At 40.5% G+C, this 23,969-nt stretch overlaps 2 protein-coding genes across 2 annotated transcripts; one reads left to right on the plus strand and one right to left on the minus strand.

Annotated features, from left to right (window-relative positions):
* Window positions 1-4,341: 4,341 nt before the first annotated feature.
* FGA (fibrinogen alpha chain) lies at window positions 4,342-10,651 on the plus strand. The gene is made up of 6 exons (XM_005415587.2): window positions 4,342-4,422; window positions 6,216-6,344; window positions 7,178-7,361; window positions 7,646-7,791; window positions 8,464-9,502; window positions 9,864-10,651. The coding sequence occupies exons 1-6, from the start codon at window positions 4,372-4,374 to the stop codon at window positions 10,571-10,573; spliced, it is 2,259 nt and encodes a 752-aa protein (XP_005415644.1). The 5' UTR covers window positions 4,342-4,371; the 3' UTR covers window positions 10,574-10,651.
* A 1,826-nt stretch (window positions 10,652-12,477) lies between these two features.
* On the minus strand, window positions 12,478-19,278 carry FGB (fibrinogen beta chain). The gene is made up of 8 exons (XM_005415588.2): window positions 19,145-19,278; window positions 17,410-17,613; window positions 16,484-16,667; window positions 15,684-15,911; window positions 14,994-15,107; window positions 14,342-14,464; window positions 13,870-14,155; window positions 12,478-12,986 (listed from the first exon to the last, which is right to left on the minus strand). Exons 1-8 carry the CDS (start codon window positions 19,217-19,219, stop codon window positions 12,758-12,760), a joined length of 1,443 nt encoding a protein of 480 aa, XP_005415645.1. The 5' UTR covers window positions 19,220-19,278; the 3' UTR covers window positions 12,478-12,757.
* Between the last annotated feature and the right edge of the window lie 4,691 nt (window positions 19,279-23,969).

Raw genomic sequence — 23,969 nt, forward strand, 5'->3', positions numbered from 1 at the left:
CCTGCTGAAGACTATTTAACTTAGCTTACCACGAAGTAATGAATACATTTTCAGTTGGAACGTGCTAGGTAGTATCAATGACCAAGAAAAGATATTTTTACTCCAGACCATACATATTAACAAGTTTGTAAAATTTTACTCAGAATAATTTTCATTTGCAATATGACACATAGTATTATGTGTCATATAATACTATGTGTCATAGTATTATCACACTGTACGGCTGTTATTCTCACATACCCCTCTTTTTTTTCCACAATATTTAAAAATTAATTTAACATATTCGGTGCCATGCAACCAAGAAATGTTAAAATTTGTAGCAGAAATTGATTGCATGTTATTTGCATTTTATTTCTGTGGATCTGATAATAATTTCCTATATGATCCACATAAGCAAATCCACAACACAGATCATGACCAGCAAAGAGTTTGCAATGCTGTCTGAATGTACCTCCTCAAAATCTGATGAGTGCATTTGAGGGGTGTGTTAGCAAACCAAATTGGGTTTTTGGATAAATTGCTCAACAAAAGATACTCCCAGAGCTAGAAACTATCACTATCTCAAGCTGATGCATGAAGAGGTAAAATAGGAAGTGTATCCTGGTCTTTATATTTTTAGCTATTTATGAAAGACCAGAAGTTTGCCTGGTATCTCTAAATAGCACATTCAAGTGCTTTATTTTAGAGACAGGAGGACATTGCAGTGATAAAAGAGACCTTACAGTCGGTTCATGCTGCCTCAGCAGTTTTCCAGTTTTGATGCCCAGATGCCTCATGAGGCTGGTGCTGAGCATCTTCCCTGGATCTGAGTCTCCACATCACAATAAACTGCCAGCTGCCTCTCATTTTTATTAAGATTTTGACATAGTTGAATTTTCACTCTTGGGCCAAAATCTAAGAGGAAGACAGGTTTCTCAGGAGAGAAGAAGGCCTCCTTAGCCAGGGTCAGGTGAGGTTAACAATGGCTTGAGAGGAGGGATGACCCCTCCACACCACTGAACTGGTATATTTGCACAACTCTGTTGCACCCGTGCAACCAGCCATGATGCACAGCTCCCTGCCAGCCTTGACACTCAAAGCAGTTTTCCTGATGAACATTTTGTGCTGTAAGGCCTCTCCTGTTGCTCCATGGAGCTGAAGCAGTATGTGTAGAGAGGCTTGAGAGAAGGCTGAAAGGGAAGGGTTGGCAAGCCCAGTCTCCCCCTTGTTCTGCAAACAGCCACTTGAGCAGCATTGGTTGAGTCCCTTCCACTTTCTGTTTTCAATTTATGCCACCTATGACATGACTTTAGGTTGATATTTTTTATATATTTGCAACATGGATTTAAAAAGTATTCTTTTCACCACCTCTGTCACTTTTGATACCTATATTTACACTCTGCTAGATGAGAATTGTTATTGCCTCTCCTGGTTTAGATTTTGGCTGCAATTTGATGGCCATCTGCTGTAATTACAAACATTTCATGGATATGAGCTGACATTTTATGGATTGCTTACCCTAACTAAGATCAGCTTATTCTTCCAGTTAGTTTGCTGATGGGTGTCTTTAAGTTTTCAAAAATCATTTTAATCTCTGGAGAGGACCATTTGCTCCAGCGGTCAGAAGGATCAGAGCCAGCAAATCCAAGAAGCCTGATCTTTCAATGAAGTCCTATGCCAGAGTTAATCAGTGAGTCTTCAGGGTCCCAGCCCACTGTTGTGTTCTCTGGGCCCTGAAAGAAATCTGGCAACACTCGTGCCTCCAGAAGCTCCTTGCTAAGGCATGCAACACCATACTTATCAGAAAGAGGCCAGAAAAGACCTAGAAAACAGAATAATACTCTCAGTATTATTTTTTGCAAGCAAGTACATTGCAATTGAACTTACTGCCCCTATTTTTTATGCTGAGAACTGAGCATATTTCTTTTTTCTAAATAATTTCTTATCGTACATGACCCTCAGAATGTACCCTATAGTAAAAGTCACCTGTATTTAGAAAAGTCTGTACCTCTCACTTTATAAAAGTTTATTAAAGGATTTGGTGGCCTTTGTTTCACACCTTGAGCTTGCAGTGACTCTTCCAAAGACCACTGGAGCACAAAAAAGAAAAATCTCACTCCAAAGGCAAGGGAAAAAAAACCAAAACTGAATGAGGAAGATGTAGAGGAAGAAAGAATCAAATAAAGTGGATGGACTGCAGGACTTCTGGGTTCCTCAGTTCTGGGATATTGCATTGGGAAAATGTGGGACAAAGTGCTGGGACTGACTAGTAATGACTTCAGAAGGGTTAGGTAGTCTGAGGAGCATATGAAGAGAAAGAGAAGGTGAGAGCTGAGTCTGAAGGAGAATGAAGTCCAAGACAAAGCATCCATAGGCAGGTCATGAATGAGCAGGCAGGAGGAGCAGAAGGCACCTCTTGGAAGCTGGTGGTGGGGCAGGAGACACAGAGGGTGCTGGGCAAACAAGGTGAGGCTCACATCTAGGGCACACAAACCACCTCTACATCCCAGACTCCCCGACTGTTACTGTGGCATTCAGCCAAAAGCAGGGCAGATGAAGTAGTGAACTGCGCTTCTGTCCTTTGATCCTGAATTAAAGTTAAATCCAAAGTTTATCTAGCTCTTGGCCTCCAGCCTTTCAAACAAACACCAACAGAAGTGACTGAATGATTGCAACATGAAAGCAGAGGTACAGGCTGAAGGTCAGGCACACAAATTCAGCCCCTGACTGTAAAGCCTGAGAAGCTCCTCCTTCACCCCAGCTTCCCCCAGCTGCTGTTGCCTTTGCAGCAAGCAGGACACCCCTCTTAGCTTACCTAATATTTATGATCAGATATCAACTTTTTTCCAGTCCTTCTAGCCTTGGTGGCTGAGTTTTACCTGTACCAGAGTTAAGTTTACTGTGTTTGAGTGTCACCAGAGAGCTGTGCCATCCCTGAGGGTCAGAAGAGGTCTGGAACATGCTACTTGCCATGTCCCCTGTTACCCTGGTGACCAGTGCCTGGAACACCACCTAGCAAATTGTCACATCCTCTGTCAGCATGGTTGAAAAGGCAGAAATTCTTCTGCTTTATGTGCTCTTACTACTATTGATTTTTAAGGCCCAGTAAATTACAAATATAATGTTAAGTTATTATTGATGGTCACAAAATCAAGCCCTGACAAACTGAGAAAAGTTAGAACCCAAGTGACATATCACACCTGCATTATGAAGGATGCTTTAGTTGTTGTATAGATTGTAACACATATAGTTAGCAGGTCAGGGTGGGGCACAGTGGTGCCTTACTTACAGCTGATACCCTGCAGAATTAGGGGCTATTCCTGCCCTGATCACCCAGTTCCTGTGGGACCAGAGGCAAGACATGTCTCAGAGCTGGCTGCCAGCTGTTCCCCCTGAGCCCCGTGGTGCTGGCACAGAGAGGCAGCTGCCAGCAATGGGATCTGCACTTAGGGTGTGCTCCGAAGGCTTCAGGCTATCAAAATGGATCCCAAAAATTAATAGCTACTTTTTGACTTAACCTTCTCACCTGCTTTCTACAACTGTGAAAAGAGGAAGATCATGGCCAGGGAATGAATGTAATGTACCATAGGAAAATCCTTGAAGCTTTAAGCAGTCTGCAGAGCATCACCCTACAATGAAAAGAGTGTACAGCTCTGGGCAGATGCTTGCCTGTGGAGCACCATCCCCATGCTCAGTGTGAGGCAGAAGGGGCTCAGTGGAAGAAATATCATATGTGATCCTCCGGTCCATCAAGGCACAGTCCATGAACCCACAGAGATTGCACCTGCAATCCTGTGCTCCTGAGCATGAAGATCACAAGTTTTTTCACAAGTGATCACAAGGTTTTTCACAAAAATCACAAGTGATTTTTCACTGGACTTTTGTGTCTATTATAGAGTTAAAATTTGAGCTTTTTGGAGTTTGACTGGGAGATTCTCCATGGACTTCAGTATATTTTGTTCAACACCAACATGCAGGCAAAGCAATCACTTCCTTTTTCAAATATCAGCTCTTTGTTTATGGAGCTAAATGCCCATCACACTGAGTGTGTGTTTTCCAGCAGGTAAGCACTGCTGGCTCCCACTAGTTCTGACACACATCTTGGTTGACTGTCCAGTTACAAGAAACAGTTTTAGACAGAATTTTTTCCTGGAATTTTTGGCGTTGCCCGTATGTTGGTGTTGAACAAACTTATCTGGAGCAAATAACACCAGAAACTTGTGCAAGAGGCCTTAAGTAATCGCTGAAGGGGGAGGGGGGCATGTGGTGTGCTTTTTCTACAAACAGAAGGGAGCATAATGATTAATCTCAGCTTTGCATTCAGGTTTAAATTGCACCAAAAGACTGGCAGAAAGCATCCTTTCAGTCAGAGCTCTTGCTCTTCTCCTGAAGATGATGCCTGTGAGGATCCTCTGCGTGCTCCTGTGCCTCAGCATAGCCTGGGTATGAATTTGCTTACTTGATTCTTTCTGTATCTTTCTGCTTTGAATATTAAGCATTCATGAGATAGATAAATTTTGTCTATCACCTAGCTCGTAAAATTCAGTGCACACGCATATGCAGCAGCTTAGTGTAACTACTTCTCTGATGAAGTTTCATCAATACTTTTGGAGTATCTAGCCCTCTATAGCTTTGCTTAACTCTGTTTTGCTGAATCTGCCAGGCTTCAAGAGCAGCAAAGCAAATCCATTTACATGAATTCAAACATTCATAGGTGATGCTCTAAGTCCTAAACATAACTGGCTGGATGCTGGTAGCTCCAGCCATTCAGGAATTTTCATGTTTATTGGGATGAATCGTGCTTTCCTTTGGACAGTATTTCAGTATAGGAATGTGCCCCTTTCATTTCAGCAGGATTTTCTACCTACAAATGACACACAATTCCTTTATTATGAAAGACACATTTAAAAACAAGGATTCTTGTAGCAGCAACATCAGCTTAAACTACAGCCAAGTAAGAATCAAATCTTTGGTAAGGAAGGAGATTAACTTGATTTTCAGCTGTGCTAATATAACCTTTTTTCCCCCATTGAGTACTCAGTCCATAATATTATGTTATATTCTTTACATTTCTCTGTGTGACTGTTGGTTTGTTTTGGTTTTTGTTTTAAATAAAGTGCCTGTTTTAACAAATGACAGAAATTATATGAAGCAGTTGGGACAAAACAGAAGCAGTCATATTGGAGTTGTCAATGCCTAAAGGGCATTTTTGGATATATGTGCTACTTTTAGGAGGCACTTGGGCCAGATCAAATCATTAATTAATCAAACTATGAATTTGAATCTGCTGATTTTAATAAAAGCATTCCAGTTCCTCACGGTGGTTCTGACCCTGGAGATTGGAATTAGGATCACTTTCTCAGCTTCAGAATTAATCATCAATCATAATAAGTAGTCATTAATATATTCAAACATTAATTATAATGTTTGAAAAGCACAAAAGGTGCACAGAGGATTCCAGTCAGGCCTAATTACATCTTAAACACAGGTTTCTTTAATGAAAGAAAAAATGGTCTATCACCAAGTGATAACACTGCAGGAATCTTTATTATGTTTTGGCCTGGAATTAACTTGTATATCGCTTTTTCTTCTCAGGTTTGAAGAAAACCTCAGTGTATATATTTTTCTTCTTTTCATTAAGACAGTGAAACCCATCCATCACTGAAATTGTTTTTTAAATTGTGTTAGTAGCTTTCTTGCTCTTTCTGTCAGGCAAAACCCTGTTACAAGCTTCCAGTTAGCAACTGTGATTAAAACCAGAAACTCTAGTGGAAAAATCATATATCTGTAAGCTACTTTTGTGTAGACAGAAGGTGGTAAAGTGACAATAAGAGTTTTAGAGTATTGCAGCTAATGGGAATAGTATTTTTAAAGTATTTATTTTTACTTTTCCAGTTTCAGTCTAATTTCAACTTAATTTTGTATTTACACACAGGACAAAATATTTCTGTGGAATGATATTATCATAATGTATCCTGAGCATCCTGAGCATCAATAGCTCTCTACATGAAAGCATTAATTTTAAGAGATGTAAAGCTTTATTCTGACTAAACAAACAATATAATATCTTACAAGAAATGTTGGAATAAAATCCTTGCACTGTTGGGTGTGATGCTTACCAGATGGCTGTCATTGCCACCCACCAGCTGTGTGAGGACATCAGCTTTGTGTTTCTGCTTCCTTGACAGCTGTTCACTGAACCTTGCTTTTACTTTTCCCCTTCTTCCTGCTGGCAGGCACAAGATGGGAAGACTGCCTTTGAGCAGGGGAGTGCAGGAGTGCGTGGTCCCAGGATTGTGGAGCACAAGTCCCCGTCCAGCTGCCAGTCTGAGAAGAACTGGCCCTTCTGTGCAGATGATGACTGGGTGAGCCATTGACACTGGGGGGAAAGGGGGGCCCCAGCTGGATCACTACATCAGGTGCCACAGGCCAGCACAGGGTTCAGCGCTAGGGCCGAGGTAACGCTTCAGGTCGGGGCAGCCTGCACAGGTCTCCTGTGGGAAACAAAGGAAAAAAGGGAAAATGAAGACAAAATAGACAGGGAGAAGTTTGCAGTGGTGCAGAATGAGAAGAGAAAGTAAATCTGGAAAAGACCGAAGGCTCACAGTAGAAAAACATAAGAACAGTTTCTTTTCAGAATTTTGGCGGTGCCACTTTTGGAGTTCATAAAATAGAGGCACCAGAAAGAGAATTGTGAGAAAAAGAAAAACAGCTAGAAATCACATACTCACAATCACTCGCTAGTTAATTTTTTAGGAAGTCAGATTACAAGATGCTCAGTAAACGTTTCATAATAATTGACCAGATGTTTTTGTATATAAACTATTAATTTCTCTCTTTCTTGCCTCTTGCATCTCAGTCCTTTTCTATGCTACATTTATTTGATGATTTCTTGGCAAAGAACTTAAGTCTGTCAGAACATTAAGCTTTTCTGAGGAAAACTTTGCTTAAAAATGCTAGCCTCTAAAATCCTCCCTCAAACTGGATGACAGACTTCTCACAGCAGACCCTTAGGAAATATATATGTATCTACAAAAATCTCACACATGACAAACAGAGGAGAGGGGAAACTAAAGGTTTGCTTATTCCACACCCCACAGCTACAGCAGGTTTCTGAGTATGTGCTTCACAGATTCCATTGTACAAGATGTTTACTCTTGAGGATTTTAGCACAGTTATTTCCCTCTTTCAATTCTAGGGTGCCAAATGTCCATCAGGATGCAGAATGCAAGGACTGATTGAAGAAAAGGACCAGGAGTTCAGTCAAAGAATAGACAAAATCAAGAAACTGCTCTCAGATAATCAAAACAACTATAAGAAGTCCAATCAGATAATTGTGGAAACTGTAAATGCACTAAAACCAAACCTGGACAGTGCTCAGGGTGAGTATCTTGGGCCCAGTTTCATTGTCCATTGCTGAATTACTACTTTTTTGTGAATAAGCCATATGTAGTGAAAGTACAGGCTGCACTGAATATTATTATCAGGAAACAGAACAATCCTATTAACAGACTCTTAACTAGTTAGCAAAAATGAATTTAAACTGCTCAGTACTATGAGAAATATGTTCTCAATTATGTGTTTAATTACATATTTTAAAATATGATACATATTTAGGAAAGAAAAGCACATGGGCATAGCTGACTGTGAGGCATTTTTGTTTCAGAGCTTGATGAGACTTACGATCGCCTGTCAGGAGAACTGAGACGGAGAATTGTGACATTAAAGCAGAGAGTTGTCACTCAAGTGAACAGAATTAAAGCTCTGCAGAGCAGCATCCAGGAACAAGTGGTGGAGATGAAGCGCTTAGAGGTAGGTGTCTGCCGTGCCCTTCCCATTCTCTCCAGTGCCTAGCTACAGAAAGGGGATCTGTCCATTATGGTGAGCAGTGCTCCAGCTGGGAGAAAACATGGTGCAACTCTCACAGGACCTGACTTGCGGAGAAAAATCCCCAAATGAGTTGCTACCTATCCATCCTGATTTTCTACTTCTGCTCTGTAGGAACCAGCATGAGTTATGTGAGTTTCTAGTCCCATCTGCTGCTTCTCTCCCAGGCCACAGGGATGCTCCCTCTGCTGATAACGGCTTCTGTATGAGGCACTTCTCCTCCTAAGGAGTTGCTGAGTAGTTAGAAAGGGGATGTGCTCTGTCCATCCCCAGTGCTGCCACTGCTGCCCACAGCTAGGGTGGGCATGAGAACCTGTGGTCCCACGTTGCAGACAGTTCTTCTGATGGCAATGCAAGGAAAAGTCATGGCACAAACAGTGTTTTTTATCAAAGTCTCCTTTTGATTCCTAGAACAGAAATCCATCATTTGGGTCATTTGAGAAAGAAATGGTAACCCCATGACAGAATCTTCCCCTCTCAGCTGTAGGTGGGAGGTACTAGGGCAGCTCTCATCTTTCCCCTGTTCAGTAGAAGATATCCTTGCTTGAGAAAGTTGGGAAAGCTCCCTAACCAAATTACTTCTCTCTGGTTATGTAGGTGGACATTGATATTAAGATACGATCTTGCAAAGGAACCTGTGCTAGAAGTTTTGATTACAAGGTGGACAAAGAAAGCTATGACAACATCCAGAAGCAGCTTGTCCAAGCCAACTCCGTCAACTTGCACCCAGAGCTTCAAGCAACCACCTTGAGCACACTGAAAATGAGACCACTTAAGGACTCTAATGTTCCTGATCATTTTAAGCATAAGCCTCTCCCAGAAATGCAAGCTCTGAACATAATTAATGACATCAAGCAGATGGAAGTGGTATTAGAAAGACCAGAAGAAGACAGGAAACCCTCCCGAGGCGACAGCTCGCATCGCACGGCAGAAGCAAGGGGAGATGAATCTTCATACCCCAGCAAATTAGTTTTTCCCACTCATGGGAGAGAAACCCTTAGTCTGGAAGACAAAACCTCCTCCGCTGTTCGTAGATGCACCAAAACTACCACCAGAAAAGTCGTCTCTGGGCCTGATGGCCCTAGAGAAGAAGTATTCGAGAAAACAGTCTCTTCTGATGGCTCAGACTGTGCCTATTTACCTGGAAATGTTGGAGGGGAAGGAACCACCTACCATTTTAGTGGTGCAGATGGCTTGCACAAGCTAGAGACTGTATTCCCTGAGCTAGAGTCGTTTTTTACCCCTGACTCTCCATCCACTGCTACTAAGCTCATTAGCGGATCTAGCAGCTTCACAACCAGCAGACGCACAGGCAGTAGCCACATAGGTACAGGAGCTTATGGGGGAAAAGACAAATTTGGAGACTTAGGAGAGGAGGAGGAAGATGACTTTGGAAGACTTCAGCCATCTGGATTCCCATCTGGCAGTGCAAGTCACTCCAAGACTGTAGCGACCAGCTCTTCTAGTTTCAAGAAGGGAGGCTCTACTTTTGAAACCAAATCAGTAAAGACCCGTGAAATAAATGAGCAGCTAGGTGGGTTGGAACATGATCAGAGTGCAGAGGATACCCCAGACTTTCAGGCACGCAGCTTCAGATCATCAGGAGGGAAGCGAAGGACACCCAGCACTGGGAAAGGTAGTTATTGAGGTAGTGGAGCCAAACTCCATCCATAACCAAACTGACACATTGATTTTAGATACTGCAGTACAACAGTGTCATGATTAAATGCAAGCACTGTGTCTGTTTGTTACCACCTCAGAAACAAAGCGGAAAATATTTCATTAATGCTCGGGTATTACATAGACAATTCACAATTTAAGAAATATGTAAAGTTTTCTTTCCTGAATTCTTTCTAATGTTGCCTGTCACTACACCTAGCATAGTCCAAGACGTGTTTAACAATTTTCCTCTGACCTATTGGTATTTGGATTCCTCTGAACCTTTTATTAAATTTTGCTGATAACTTCTGTCAAACCAGATCAACTTTTTTTTTTAGACTGTGATGATATCCGCCAGAAACACACTTCTGGTGCCAAAAGTGGCATTTTCAAAATCAAGCCAGCGGGATCCAATAAGGTTTTGTCAGTTTATTGCGACCAAGAGACCACTTTGGGAGGATGGCTATTGGTCCAACAAAGAATGGATGGATCAGTGAATTTTAACCGCACCTGGCAAGACTACAAGAAAGGTTTCGGCAGCGTGGATGGCAGGGGGCGAGGAGAGTTGTGGCTGGGCAATGAAAACCTGCACTTGCTGACTCAGAACTATACTGTGCTGCGGGTAGAGCTAGAGGACTGGGATGGGAATGCTGTGTTTGCAGAGTATCTCGTGCAGGTAGGGTCTGAAGCTGAGGGGTACACCCTGGCCGTGTCCTCCTACGAGGGCACCGCTGGGGACGCCCTGGTGGCTGGCTGGCTGGAAGAGGGCACCGAGTACACCTCCCATGCCCAGATGAAGTTCAGCACCTTTGACCGAGACCAGGACCGCTGGGAGGAGAACTGTGCCGAGATGTATGGGGGGGGCTGGTGGTACAACAGCTGCCAGGCTGCCAACCTCAATGGCATTTACTACCCAGGTGGCCACTACGACCCCAGGTACAATGTCCCCTATGAGATCGAAAATGGCATAGTCTGGCTGCCATTTAAAGCCTCTGATTATTCCCTAAAAACTGTTAGAATGAAAATCAGGCCCATAGAAACCCTGTAAAAAGACAGGCCTTTAATGCGTTTTATGACTACAAGTTGAAAAGATTTTTTTATATATGTATGTGTGATGAACCTTTACCCTGCGAATTTGAAGGCAACTGAGCACATTTGGAGATTAAAAAATAAAAAATGATTAATTATCAACGAGACTTTTTTGATTTTATTTTTAACTGACAAGGAAATATTGATTTAAAAACCCTTTTGATATGAACTTTGTTCATATCTTTGGCAGCTCACACATTGACTCGAGTTAAAAATTTTTAATTTGAGTTATTTACTTTGTTTTAGGGGTATTAAAGAAGTAAAAATATTTAGAAGTATGTTCACAACAAAATCCTGCCTCCACTGACGTGGACTGTGAAAGTCTAACCAAGTTCAACATTCACACTCTCATTTCCATTTCAAGGGGAGTACAACAGCAGTGGGATCCAGCTCTCAGACAGAACCAAGGATGGTGTGGGTTCTCACTTTTGTCACACACCCAACATGGAGTACACTTTGATAAAGAATGCATGAATTTTAGGACTGACTTGTAAGAATCTCCTAAGCTTTGATTTTATAAATATGGACATAGATCTTCCATCCCATTGATGAATCCTAGATAGCTTATCATGCATACTAGGAGCTTCAAAATAAGACAATTCCATGATAACTTATCAAAATGCAACTCCTAAAGCAGGCTATTATTTTCTAGCAACCACTAAAAGGTTATGACTAACCAGACCAAGCAAGATGAGGAACTACCTGAATATTTCTCAGCACAGATGCCAAACAAAAATTCTTCAAAGGGTAAGGGGTTTAAATCAGCTTGCTGACAGTGTATGCTAAGGATCTTCTAGAAAAAAGCTGGCTGCATGGAATATCAGTTATATTGGTCACAAAATTAGAGAAGACTACATTGTATTTATCTTTATACTTTATGGCATAAAATTACACAAGTATTTACACTGAGTAATATTTCTGTGCTTCTAGAAAGAGGCATGAGCAAACTTCCTTACCTCTAATCTCACTGACGTGTTGCATACCATTTAACAAGATCATCAAATACTGGTAAAGCAGCTCACTTTTAGACTTTTTTTCAGCACTTCTCAAATACATCCATTGTCTGCTCTTTTAAGAAAGATTGCTGAAGAGCAAAGACATCTTTACACTCGTGTGAGGAGGGGGTCTGTGCTTTTGGAAAACAGATTTCCACTTGCACATTAAGTTTTTGTTCCTTAGCCTCAGTGGAAGCCTGCCTGTGTGGACACTTAACATCCATGTGCTCCTCTAGTGAGAAGCTGCCATTATGTCTCTTTCTTGTCCTCCTGGGCTTCACAGATTAAATAAACACTAAAGGTTTCGGGTGGGATCCATCCCCCCCTACTGATCTGGGTCCCTTCCCTTGTGGAGGAAGGCAGACCCCTTTGAGAGATGTTCATCCTGTCTACCAGGCTTGGGTAGTCTTGTCTTTGACTGCTCAAGGGGGCAGAGACTACTAGGTTTGATGAAATACTCAACCTCCACTACTCTGTGACTGGAGACATTAATTACTCCAGTCCCATCATAGGGATTGTATGAAAGCACATATGTGTGAAAGCAAGTATGTAACCAGGTCCCAGAAGAGGACATATTTCATCCAGCAACAGGATTTGAACCAAGGGACCAGTCACCTACTGGTTTGTTCAATACTCTTTCCACTTTTATTCCTTCTCAACTTGTTACACAGGTAGCTACTGTTACTTTTATAATACAAAAGAATAAAACTGCCTCTTATTTAGTGGAATGCCTTTCCTTCTCCCCAGATCATGCATGAATACTTAAGAATAATATGAAGAATACTTTAGTTTCAAGATTTCATTAGTTTATAGAAAACACTTAGAAATAATCCTCCCCCTCTTTAAAAAAGATACAAAAGAACTTTGTAAAAGAGTGAAACAAGTTGGTTTTATTTTATCAGTGTTATTCTATAATAGTTAATTCTGTCTCATGCACAAATGAAAAATGGGAAAAATACACTGGTGAGTTATTTTCATTGGACAGATTTAGATTTATATTTGACACAGCTTTTCACTTTAGGTCACAATATGGTTGTACATAGAGATTGGGTTCTCATGTGTAAAGAGAAGACTGAGTACCGTACTAAAAAGACAACCATGTACAAATACTAAAAGAAAACCCCTGATTCTGTACATTTTGATAATGGTTAATGTGGAAAGTATGGCCGGATTTTCATGCTCATCTTCTTCATTGAATACCACGACCCTTTCCAGTTCATCCAGACAATACCATCATCTGTCCCATGCTTTGCCATGTCCCAGCTGTAGGTCCCTCCCCAGTAGTATCTGCCATTGGGGTTGGCCGAGTGGCAGCGGTTGTACCACCATCCACCACCGTCTTGTTTGGAGCACTGTTTTCTTGGATCTTGAGTTAACCTGATGAGGGGAAAGAAATAAAAAGGCATTGAGAGTGACATTGTAATATAGGCTAGCAGATCAACAGAGTACATATACCAGCCTGTGCACTGAAATTTTCAAACCATAATAAACAATTTAAGTCCTCTCTGAACTTCCTAGAAAGGATTGACCATCACAAGCACTACACCCTGCACTCAGAAGATAAAGCAGCTAAGAAAAATCAAATTTTAATTGCACCTCTTGGGGAATATCATTTTAGTTTACTGATTGATAACTGTGGTTATTTGCAGTTCATAATGATAAGTACAATATCAATGAAATTTAAAGATAGAAAGCAATGAGAAATGTTTGTCTTCCCCAACCTAAACAATTCCTTTATTCATGAATATGTAATCAGGTATTAAGCACAGGTTAGAGATACAGTGCTCTATTATATACTTTACAACTGAGCTCCTGTCTTCTGAGTAGGCAGAACATTGCTTTTTAAATTGACATGCTACCTGCCTTTTCCTCCAGGATCCATTATATTTTCATGGAGTAAGTACCAATATTCCTGCATAATGTCCTCAGCACTGCTGCTGTCAGTGTCTGACTATGAATATATTGCATTCAGATTTGCTACCTTTTTTTTTTCTTTTTTTTTTGCTGGTAAATCATTCATGGAATCAATAAAATTCAGCATGTTTGTGTCTTACTTGGTTGTGGACTGTCACTAACCCAATATATAGTTTTACCTGGCCTTTGGCTATGCCAAGAGAACTCCATAGACATTTAGCTGGTAACTTGCAGGGACATAACATATTTTGACATGCTACAAAATGCTTGAAAACTAATGGCAAATTACAGAAATATTATATATCCAGCTCTATTTTTATTTTAAATGTCTAGTGCAAGTACATACCATCCATCATTGTCTCTGTCGTAAGTACTGAAGTACATGCCATTGTGAATTGTCATTGTCCTGTTTTCTCCATGCAACTGGGAAGCTCCATCCATCAGTGCATTGCCTGCAGTGCCTTTGTAGTTACTAACTGAAAGCTGATACTTGTTTCCTTCATTCTGTATAGTGAAACCTCCATAATGAGCTGATACTTTATCACCATTCCAGTCCTCCATTTCAATTAGAACTTCAGTGGGCCCTATTTTGGTAAGCTGGCTGATCTTGTCATTTCCGAGCCAATATTCACCTGAGAAGCAACAAGTGAGAGCTCTGTGAAACAGACTTCGCAATATACTTCAAGGCAACTTTATTATTTGCCTATAGGTCTGCTGGAGCGGGTTGGTTAATTTTAAAAATATCTAAGAGCTTCAAAAAATAGAAGAAAATGGTTTCAGTAAGAACAGCTCTTTGCATTTTGGGCTTGGCGTTTTACCTGGTGTATCACAGTAGTTCTTCCCTCCACTCTTTGCAACATTTCCAAATCCTTTTTTATATTGATCCCATACTCTTCCGAAATTAACGCTGCCGTCCTGGCGGTTCTGAATCAAAGTCCAGCCTGCAGAAGCAAGAGTATTTAGATTAAATTACCAGTACAAAAGGAGCATCTGACACTAAGATATAGCCCTTTTAACTTCACCTCAGGAGCAGAGGAGCATATGGCTTCCTTGCAGCAGGTCCTTTCACTGCTTTTGAGCTCAGTTTTGCCCCTTTGCTCACACTTAAGTAGAACCTTGCTTCATAAGGAAAGGCGGAAAAAGCAGAACTTGAAGGACAGCCCTGGTCTTTTGTCAAGTGACAGGGTAAGAAATGAGCCAGGCTGTCCTTCTCTGCCCACTTATGCACTGTCCATGATGGTCATAGTAAGATACATACACAATTTATTTCCAGTTTCACAATAGAAGTATCCTATTCTGCATCAGCAGATGACCTCAAGACTTCCCTGAACAATTCAATCAGATTTAATTATCAAGTAATTACAAAATATAAAATTTCATATTTCTTTGTATAAAATACAAATTACTAATTTGATTTTTTGGTAGCACTGGTAAATCAATATTATAACAACATAGTTATTTCACACTAACCTCCATTGTCTGTTTCCATGTCACAGTACACTCTGTATGGCTTGACGAAAGGATCTGGCTGGATGAGGTACATTTCGGATGTCTCTCCTCCCTTTCTGATGATATCCTCACATTCTGCAAGAATAAAACAGAGACTAGTACTGAAAGATCTGTGAATTTGAACAGTTGTCTTATATTTTGGTTTGCTGCTATATGGGAACATTTTAAAATCTATAGAAAATATTTTACTTTCATTTTGATTTCTGTACATCAAGTGAAAGAATCATGGAAGAAAGAATACCGCACTGTGCAACTTTTCCAAAGAGGAATTTCTGAAATTTCAAACTAAGTGATGCAACACTGCATACCTTACAATGACTTCTTGAACTAGACAAGCTTTTGAAAGAAGAAGCTTTCTCGACCGAAAAAATCAAGATTACAACCATGATAGTCACAAAAGTATCACTTCCACCTTACAAAGGCCCTGAAGCACACATTTCTTTAAAATCCAACTAGTCACTTACAAAGACTGATATTGGATAAGAGGATCTTTGGTCTGACCAGTACAGTGATCCAGAAAAGATTTTTTTTTTTCATCTAGGATTTCCATCTTTCCTAATACCTAATCAATTGTACAGGCTTCAGATGCAACTATCAATTTGCACAGTGACATAAATGGAAGAAAAGATGTCATTAGAGTTGAATGAATACCTTTGCCTGAAACCACAGGAATATTACAGGAAACAGTACATGGGGAACGGCAGTAGTCCACCTGGGTTGCAATGGCATTTTCCAGTTTCTGTATCTTTTTATGTAATGAATCCACAACTGCACGAAGGACCCTGAGGCTAGATGGGATGTTATTGTCCAGATTATCCTTTATATAATTATACTGCAATTCCACTTCTGTGTTGTACTTAGAAAGTAAATCATCATTGTCTAGAAGAGCAAAGAGATGAAAAGCAGATTAGTTTTCAAAATATTTCTCAGTTAGGAAATGAAGAAGAGCAGTTTATAAGTACAATTTGAGATGCCACTAGGAAGGAAGGGCATTTCTTTTGCTTACTTTTCCACAGTGTGCAAAAACTATGCAGATACTCTCAGGGAAGTGGTCCATGTGTACTGCTGTTTCTTTGCTAGCTAATAGGTTTATCAGTGGTGCTTTACTCTGCCAAAGAGCAGTAATTCCCTTCTTTCTAGAGAGCTATGGTGCCAATCCAGAGGCTGGTCATAAATGGATTGGATGGACATAGGAAAACAGGCAAGGGGAACACATGAATAATGTACATTAAGAGGCCTCCTATGAATCTTGCCTCTAGCATGAAATCCATTCCTTCGTTTCTCTCAAAGGATGTTTTTTAAGATTTCAGAGGCCATGGTCACAGAATTCTGCTTTGCTAGATAGTCCATGGTATTTTTAATTTTTTTAAGAAGTCCCACTAAAAGTAACTGTAGGAATGCCAATAAAACTTCAATACCATTTACACTAGTAGTTCATAGAAGTAGCATACCTTTTCTTTGTTTTTGCCTCTTTACCAATTTATCTTCTAGAATGGTCACATACTCATAGAAAGTTGAGGAGCTCTCCGAAAGAGAGTTCACTTTAACTTTTAGATCATTAATAACTGGTTTCACTGATTTTTCCTGTTTTAGCAGTAGAGTTCGCAGCTCACATCCAGTCGGACACAGCACTCCCTTAAAAGAAGGAAAAAGGGCTGTGAATAAAAGTAAAGAAGTTCTAGTCCCATCAGTGAACAGACATACCTTTGAACACAACAAAGAGTTTGTAATGGGAGAACAGGTATTTAAGCATCTAGATAAGCTTTATCAAACTTCCTTTGTTGGGAACGTCCACACTCAGCCTTGTGCTCAGTCACTAAGATGCCTCTCAGCATTGCTACAGCTTGCATTTTCCAGCAGGGATCATAGCAGAGACAGTGTGATAGGCTGCTGCAAGGCAGCAAGGGGTGTGCTGGGTGTCAAGCATGCTCGTATGCAGTAAGAGCTGCAGCAGTGACTGAGGGTAGAGTAGAACTACATTTTGAAACTAATTTTAAGAAAGACATGGGAGGATGGGGCTTTTTTGGTCCCTAGGGTTCCTTAAGATTGTCTGAAACTGAATCCAGCACTTCTGCAGAGGTTTTTCCTGTACTGAATGCAAAACCAGGCAGAAGGCACAGGCTAACCCACAGATACTTCCTTTCCTGGCTTACAGTTCTACTCTCTTCCCCCCATCTTTGCTGTAGCCTGACTCAGCCATGGACTCTGACGCATCACCCTTATGAATGCAGTCCTAGCAAACCCAAGCAAAGTGAAGAAATGCTGGACTACTTTAAATGAACAACCGTGCTTTATTTGGCAAGGGAAACTCCCGTGTTGGGTGCACTAGAAGGAAAGGACAGTATGTCACCAGCTGCCTCAGCAGCCAGACACCCACCAGCTCGTCCAGCGCATGCTGGCAGCCTCCGGCATCAGGATAGACAGTCCGCTCCTTCTTCTCCTCCGTCTTTCCTCGCTTCGGGGGCCGGGGCTGGTACCCGGTCCCGCTGATGGGAGGTGCCACGGGCCGGAGCGCCGGTGCCATCTCAACCCTCTTGTCCAGGGGTCGGTGGCCCCGAACGTCAACCGCGGGGCTCTCATCCTGCACAGCCAAGGGGAGAGAAACTCTCTGAATCTGGGATTGCCACTGCAAAATGGGCTGCATAGGGTGGAGGCATCTGTTCAGCACTCTTTAGGATTTTTAAACAGCAAGGAAAACTAGGGAATGGAATGAAAAAGCCATAATGGAAATGTTATACTGGCATTATGTAAAAGTCATTGCCATTATGTAAAAGTCATTGCCTCCCTTGTAAGACTAGTCACACTCTCCGTAACTAAAAAGTCTTCAAACCACAGTAAAATAATATTTCAATAACAATTTCTGACCAAGGAATAAATCTTACACAGTTCAGAGCTACTAAGTGCCATGGAACTTGAAGTAGTAGGCGACAAAAAAAATTAGAAATCCTGGGGGCTAAGAAGTGTATTCAGCAGCACATTTTCAGTGTCCCAGTTTTTCATTGGGCTACAGGAATACTTGTAAGGTCTCAGAAAATCAGGCCACGGTCAAATAAATCATCAGGTCTCAAGTCACATCCCAGCTGTCAACTGGTGAAGTTAGGAAAACCATTTAATAACATCTCTCAGAGTAGGTTTGTAGAGCTCTCTGATGCACACACTCCCCATATCTGGCAGAAACAGCAAAGTCTAAGAGGATGAGCAAGGAAAACAGGCCTGGTCCCTAAGCATTTTTTCAAACAAAACCATTTGAATTAATAGTTGTTTGAGCTACTGAATCAAAACCTACAGCCGTTTCCAATCCCACTGAGACTTAGCTCCAAATAACAAACTTTCGAAAGGATCCAGCATCAGAGGCTTCAAGGAGTTTCAAAAATAAGCAGCATACAATACACAGAATTGCTGAAAATTATTTAACACATTAGTGTTATCAGTAGTCAATATGCAGACACAAGTGTTCAGATTGTCAGAAAGTCTGACCAATTCAATTTTTACAGGGATTTTCAAATAATAAAAAAGTGCATCAAAATTCTAAATTGTGTTTCCCACTGAAATATTTTACTTAAACACAAATATATATTAAACCATTATTTTATATTGATTCTCATTTCTTTTCCTTCTGTTTCACAATTGTTACCTCTTAATTTGTAGTGTTAAGCTGTATAAACTGGTAGTTTGTTTAGTTTCAGTTTTTTTAATGTCTACTGACTCTGCAGAAAAGATTTTACTGTCTTTGAGACAGGACATGATTTATTACACACTTCTACTCCTTTATACCTAATACTAATTGTCTGTAACATCATATGTCAACATTGCTAAATTAGTATCCTTAAATAAATTCAGCTAAATAACTAATCTTACCATCAAACATTCTTCATTCCCTACAGAAAAAGAAATAGGAAGAAAATATCTTCAAACTCAGAAAATAGCTATTGTGGGGTTGCATATAAAATGTTAATTTTTTGAACAAATCAATCGGAAAAGGAACATACACTGGATTATCTTTTCCCACAACTTCTAATTTAGCTAACTCACATAAACTGAGGAAGTCATGCATGCAATTAAATTAAATTAATCATTAATAACTAATTATTAATCAATATCAGTATTACAACCTCTTCGTCATAGTCAAGAGAGCCCTGGGACTGAACGGAGGACACACAGAGCAGGAACAGCAGGAGCAGTTTCATGGTGCTGGCTTGCTTGAGCAGCTCAGTGATCTTCTCTTTTCATCAGCTCTGACAGGGAGAGGTCACCTCTGTTCTTTTATATATATGCAGCAGCACCAATTGCAGCTTCACAGTGATAGGGTCAACCTTTCTGAGCAATCAGAGTTTCTCTGTTAATATTCAACTTTTCACTCAGTGCCTGAATACATCAGTTGTTGAGCAATTCCTCTGGAAAACTCTTATCTATATGTCCTAGAGACCTCTGTTGATGCTGGCATCAAATACATGTTCAGATCCCTAAAAGCACCTCCTGCTCAGATTACACAAGGTTATTGTTTTCTCAAAAATCACAAGTGTTTTAAAGCAGCTGGAAAAGGAATGGCCAAAGAAAAAAAATTATTAGATGTCATGTTGTGATGGCTCCTTTATCTTTCCCTGCTGAATGTTTCAGAAATATGGTATTAAATGTGAAGACATCTCACATCATACAGATTTCTGCCTTTTTCTAAATAGTTTTATGGTGTCTGATAGGTATGCAAATCTTTGGGTCTTTTAACATAAAAGTGAAAAAAAAGGTATATTATATTCATTACATTAATAATTTTGAGTAAAAGCAATGTTTTGATTTATTAAAGAACAGATGAATACTGTAAGCATAAGCCAATATTATTCCATTAATATAGCCTTGTGATATTGTAAATGAACTAAAATAATTCAATTTTACATATTAATTTGCTGGTTTCCTTTTTTAATACAAAAATTACATCTTTCCAATATTATTTGAATGTTTTAAATAATCTTTTAAGGGAATACAGCATGAAGTTACCTGAAATCATAGTGAAATACTCAAACATACTTTCTAATGTTTTATAGGAAGTTATAGGAAGCATATCACTGCTCTCATATTAGCACAGTTTTAACATTTCAGTGTGTTTATATCCTGTGATTTTCTTGGGCATTATAAATGACTATAATGTACTGAATTAAATTAAATTAAAATGGGAGCCAGCACAATTTTCTTAAGTCATTCATATCAATGTCTGAACCAATGAAGGGATGCAAACTGTGATCCGAGCTTCCATTTCAAAGAATAACTTGATGGAGAGGAGGATTTTACAGGAAGCAAAGTTAAGAACAGCTAACATTTATTGGTTTAGGCTTTTTCCTGTATTCATGCTGTTGTCAGAATTCTAGTAAACTATGGAGATTCGCAAAATATGAAAACTGTTTAACCTGACTGGTTTAATTATTAAACAGTTTGGCCCTAAATCAGTCATGGCTCAAGGAGCTGAAACTCCACTGAATTGGATCTCCTGCATGAGGACATCACCAAATCTGTTAGATTTGGAAGAGCACAAACTTCTCCCTGCAGACATTAAGAAATCTGTCTAAGGCCAAAACTGACATAATTAACAAGTTATTACCACTTATGGATACTAGCCAAGATGTTATCATTGATTTTGGGAATATCCTAACTTTAACTAAGTTTTCCCTCCATTTACCTCTGAGGGAAGTTCAGCCACCCTCATCTTACAGATGGAAGGGATCTAGTCCTTGAACCTTTGCCCAGGGCTTACAAGAACCCTGCGGTACAGTGGAACTAAAACTAGGTCTCACTATTCCTGAGCTGGAAACACAAATTATCCCAGTTCAATTCACAAAAATCTTTAATAAATATTAATAATATCAAGTGATATTTGTGCTAAATCTCTTTTGAAACAATCAGCATGTTCTGCAGTAATTTATGGTGTCCTCCTCCAGGCATTAAGCTCTCTTTAGCTCCTGATGGAGAGCCCTGGTTGTGTCTGTGCAGAGGCTGTCGGAGACTGGATGACGAGGGTTGGTGCCGGAGCCGCCAAGCCAACTGCACAGCCCCATCATGGGAACCCCCCAGGCTTATTCTGCCTTCAGATGGGATTTCCCCTTTGAAACTCAGCCTTTGACCCTCTCAGCTCCAGTACCTTTCATTGGCTTCCCCTGGAGAGTTGGGTGGTGATGTCTCCATGAGCATTCTCCATGAGCAACACATGCATGTCATACCCCAGCAGGCTGGTGGCTTCGCGCCAAATGACCAGACACCTCAGGGCAGGGATCGTGGGACTGTCCATCTGGTGAGCAAGGGCCTTGTCTGCACTGCAGAGGCTGTGCCTGGGGACTTTTATCAACACAAACGGTCCAAATTTGGAGTGGTATGCAGAGGAGGCTACCCTGCCAAACATACACACATGTACAGGAAAGCATTTTGGCAGCAGAAGTTAATCTCCATTAGCATCTTGGTTATGAGATGTGATTTTACTCTCATGCTTGCAACCATTACAGTCAGGCTGACACTTTATAAAGATTGAATAAAGCCTTAAGAAGGACCAAAACTATAGCTTAAATTTCTTCTAAAAATGGTATCAAAGAAGCTCTCTCTTCAAAAACAGAGCAACCTCTCTTCTTTCATACTCCCTCCTCCAATTTACATGGTTAATGAGAAGAGCTAATGTGGTGGTGATACCACAGCATGTCTGCTGGAAACTGCAATAATGTGTTCCCAGAGCTAACGTGGTGGTGATACCACAGCATGTCTGCTGGAAACTGCAATAATACTCCATGGACCTGCTGGTGTTCCAGGACACCCCTTGTACAGCATTTTACTAAAAAGGCACTTACTGGCAGAGGTGTGCGTGTGTTTTGAGGAACTGTTTGCTTGGTGGCCTTGTGTTTGTAGTGCTGGCCAGTGATGCAACCCTCTTTACACAAACCCCCCGACCCAGGACAGCCACGATCACCAGATCACGGCTCTTCAGAGCTGGATGGATCCCCAGAAGAGGTCTTGGGGAACAGAACCTTCTTTGCTTACATTGAGCTATAGTGTTTCCATTTAAAAATAGCTGTTTGTTTGGAAATGTCCTTTTAAACGAGTAGTGTTGTAACAGTGTCATCCTATGAAAAGGATATCGTGAACTTAAATGTTCACCTCTGCTGAGATGAACACCCTTTTTTCTTATTTGCTTTTACTGGTAGCAAATATTACTTCAAAGGTTTCTTGTAAATGATAATGAATGCTATCTCCATGTTCTGGGAGCAACATTAATGACTGGGCTATTCCCTTTGGCTTTAATATAACACTGAAAGTTCATCCAATTTGCTAGTCACCTTCTATGAAATACTGCTTATAAAAAATACATAGCTAGCTATTTCCAGAATTGCAGCTGTAGCTGACATGCAAGAACACATCAAGAAGCCGTATGTAACAAAGAAAATTAATGAAGTGCATATTTTTATTAATATCACTGACATGATTTATTGATGTTCCAAGACTAAATTTCACCCTAGACTAAACCTTCTAAAAAAATTTAAATTTGTCCTCTAACTGCATTCTGAAATCTCTGAAAAGATTAATTTGTCCTCCGAGTCTCTGAAGCATTACAAGGATAACAGGAAACAAGTTCAGATTATAAATTTCTGAGGGGAATGTTTATGTGTAAAAAAATTAGAAAACTACAGCAACTCCAGGGCCATGTGAATACTACTATTAACAGTAACAACAAGCACAGACAAGTTTTCTTGCTAAATATTTTTTTTTATTTTGCTACCAGAGTGCATATTTCAAATTTGGTTTCCCTTTAAAAGGCAGTGGAAATAAGTCTGATTTCTTTCAACAGAAAATAGGAAGGAAACAACTCTATAGACAGCCAGAGACTAGCCCTTAAAACCATTTCCACACATCAAATCCTGATCAAGCAGGCACACACTACTCTGTGTGCAACCTTTAAAAAGAAAGATAAACCTGTTTGAAATTCCTAGCTCTCCCCAAGTTTCCTTTCAAATATTGTGTATCTTCAGTCTAACCTCATCAGCCCAAGAGGATGATAGAGATTTGCCCCATTTTGACACACTGTCCTGGAGTTTGCACTCTAGGTTGCACTTTAAGCAAGAGCAGACAACGCTCCCCCTCCATGAGATGCTGTGCTGGTCTTTATGGGAAGCTCTGAAATCCAACAGGGATTGCCAGCCTCACCAGAGGGACTACCAAAATAGGCTGACATGTTAAACATGAAACCTGTCTGCCTTGGCTTGCAGCTGAGCTGGCAATAGTTCTCCATTGCTACTGACACAATGTAATTGGCATATCTTTCCCAGCTCTACCTAGAACAGGAGCTGGGGCTCAAAGCCACTTCAAGCACGTTTCCATTACTGTATTCTAAATTACTAAATACAAACCACCAGCGCAGCCACCAGAAATGAGCCACCAACTGCAGAAAAGATACCATATTTATGTAAAGCAGATAAGCTGTGTGCCAGAAATAATCCCAGGCTAATGCTGTCCTGTAGTTAGTAAAGACAGCAAGTTTGAATCAACTACGTTGCACTGAATTACTTCTAGCTCAGATTGTTTTGTAAACTGTTCACAGCTCACGCATGCAGGCTAGCAGACAGAGTGAGTGGTAAAGAAGAGCAGCATGAAGGAGTGGCTGCAAGAGACGAGCTGGCCAGACCCCAGCTACTGCTCAGGAGGACAAGACTTCCTGGAATTAAGAGCAGATGAGTATATGTGGAGAAAGTAGGTGCCTATTTGAAATTTGCACAGATGCATTTGGTTATCCTGCTCCCGAATGGAAGCGAAATGTCAGGTGGAGTACCAGGGTACATTTGGAAGAGAATTACAGCCTCTGCCCTTTCACAGCCAACACTCTGCCATGAAGTGCAGGGACTGCCAGCTCGTTCACATGCTTCATTCTCCATGGAAATGAGGTCCCATGGAACCAAACTAAAGGCACTCTTT

Source organism: Geospiza fortis, unplaced genomic scaffold, assembly GCF_000277835.1.
Source record: "Geospiza fortis unplaced genomic scaffold, GeoFor_1.0 scaffold40, whole genome shotgun sequence".
NCBI classification, from domain to species: domain Eukaryota; kingdom Metazoa; phylum Chordata; class Aves; order Passeriformes; family Thraupidae; genus Geospiza; species Geospiza fortis.

Excerpts from the sequence above, each read along its gene's own strand:
- FGB (XM_005415588.2), bottom strand. The coding sequence starts at position 19,219 with ATGAAACTGCTCCTGCTGTTCCTGCTCTGTGTGTCCTCCGTTCAGTCC. Across the intron at positions 15,108-15,683 it reads TCCTGTGGTTTCAGGCAAAG|AATGTGAGGATATCATCAGA; the intron begins GTATTCATTCAA and ends TTATTCTTGCAG. Across the intron at positions 14,156-14,341 it reads GAACTACTGTGATACACCAG|GTGAATATTGGCTCGGAAAT; the intron begins GTAAAACGCCAA and ends GTTGCTTCTCAG.
- FGA (XM_005415587.2), top strand. The coding sequence starts at position 4,372 with ATGATGCCTGTGAGGATCCTCTGCGTGCTCCTGTGCCTCAGCATAGCC. Across the intron at positions 7,362-7,645 it reads AAACCTGGACAGTGCTCAGG|AGCTTGATGAGACTTACGAT; the intron begins GTGAGTATCTTG and ends TTTTTGTTTCAG. Across the intron at positions 9,503-9,863 it reads GACACCCAGCACTGGGAAAG|ACTGTGATGATATCCGCCAG; the intron begins GTAGTTATTGAG and ends TTTTTTTTTTAG.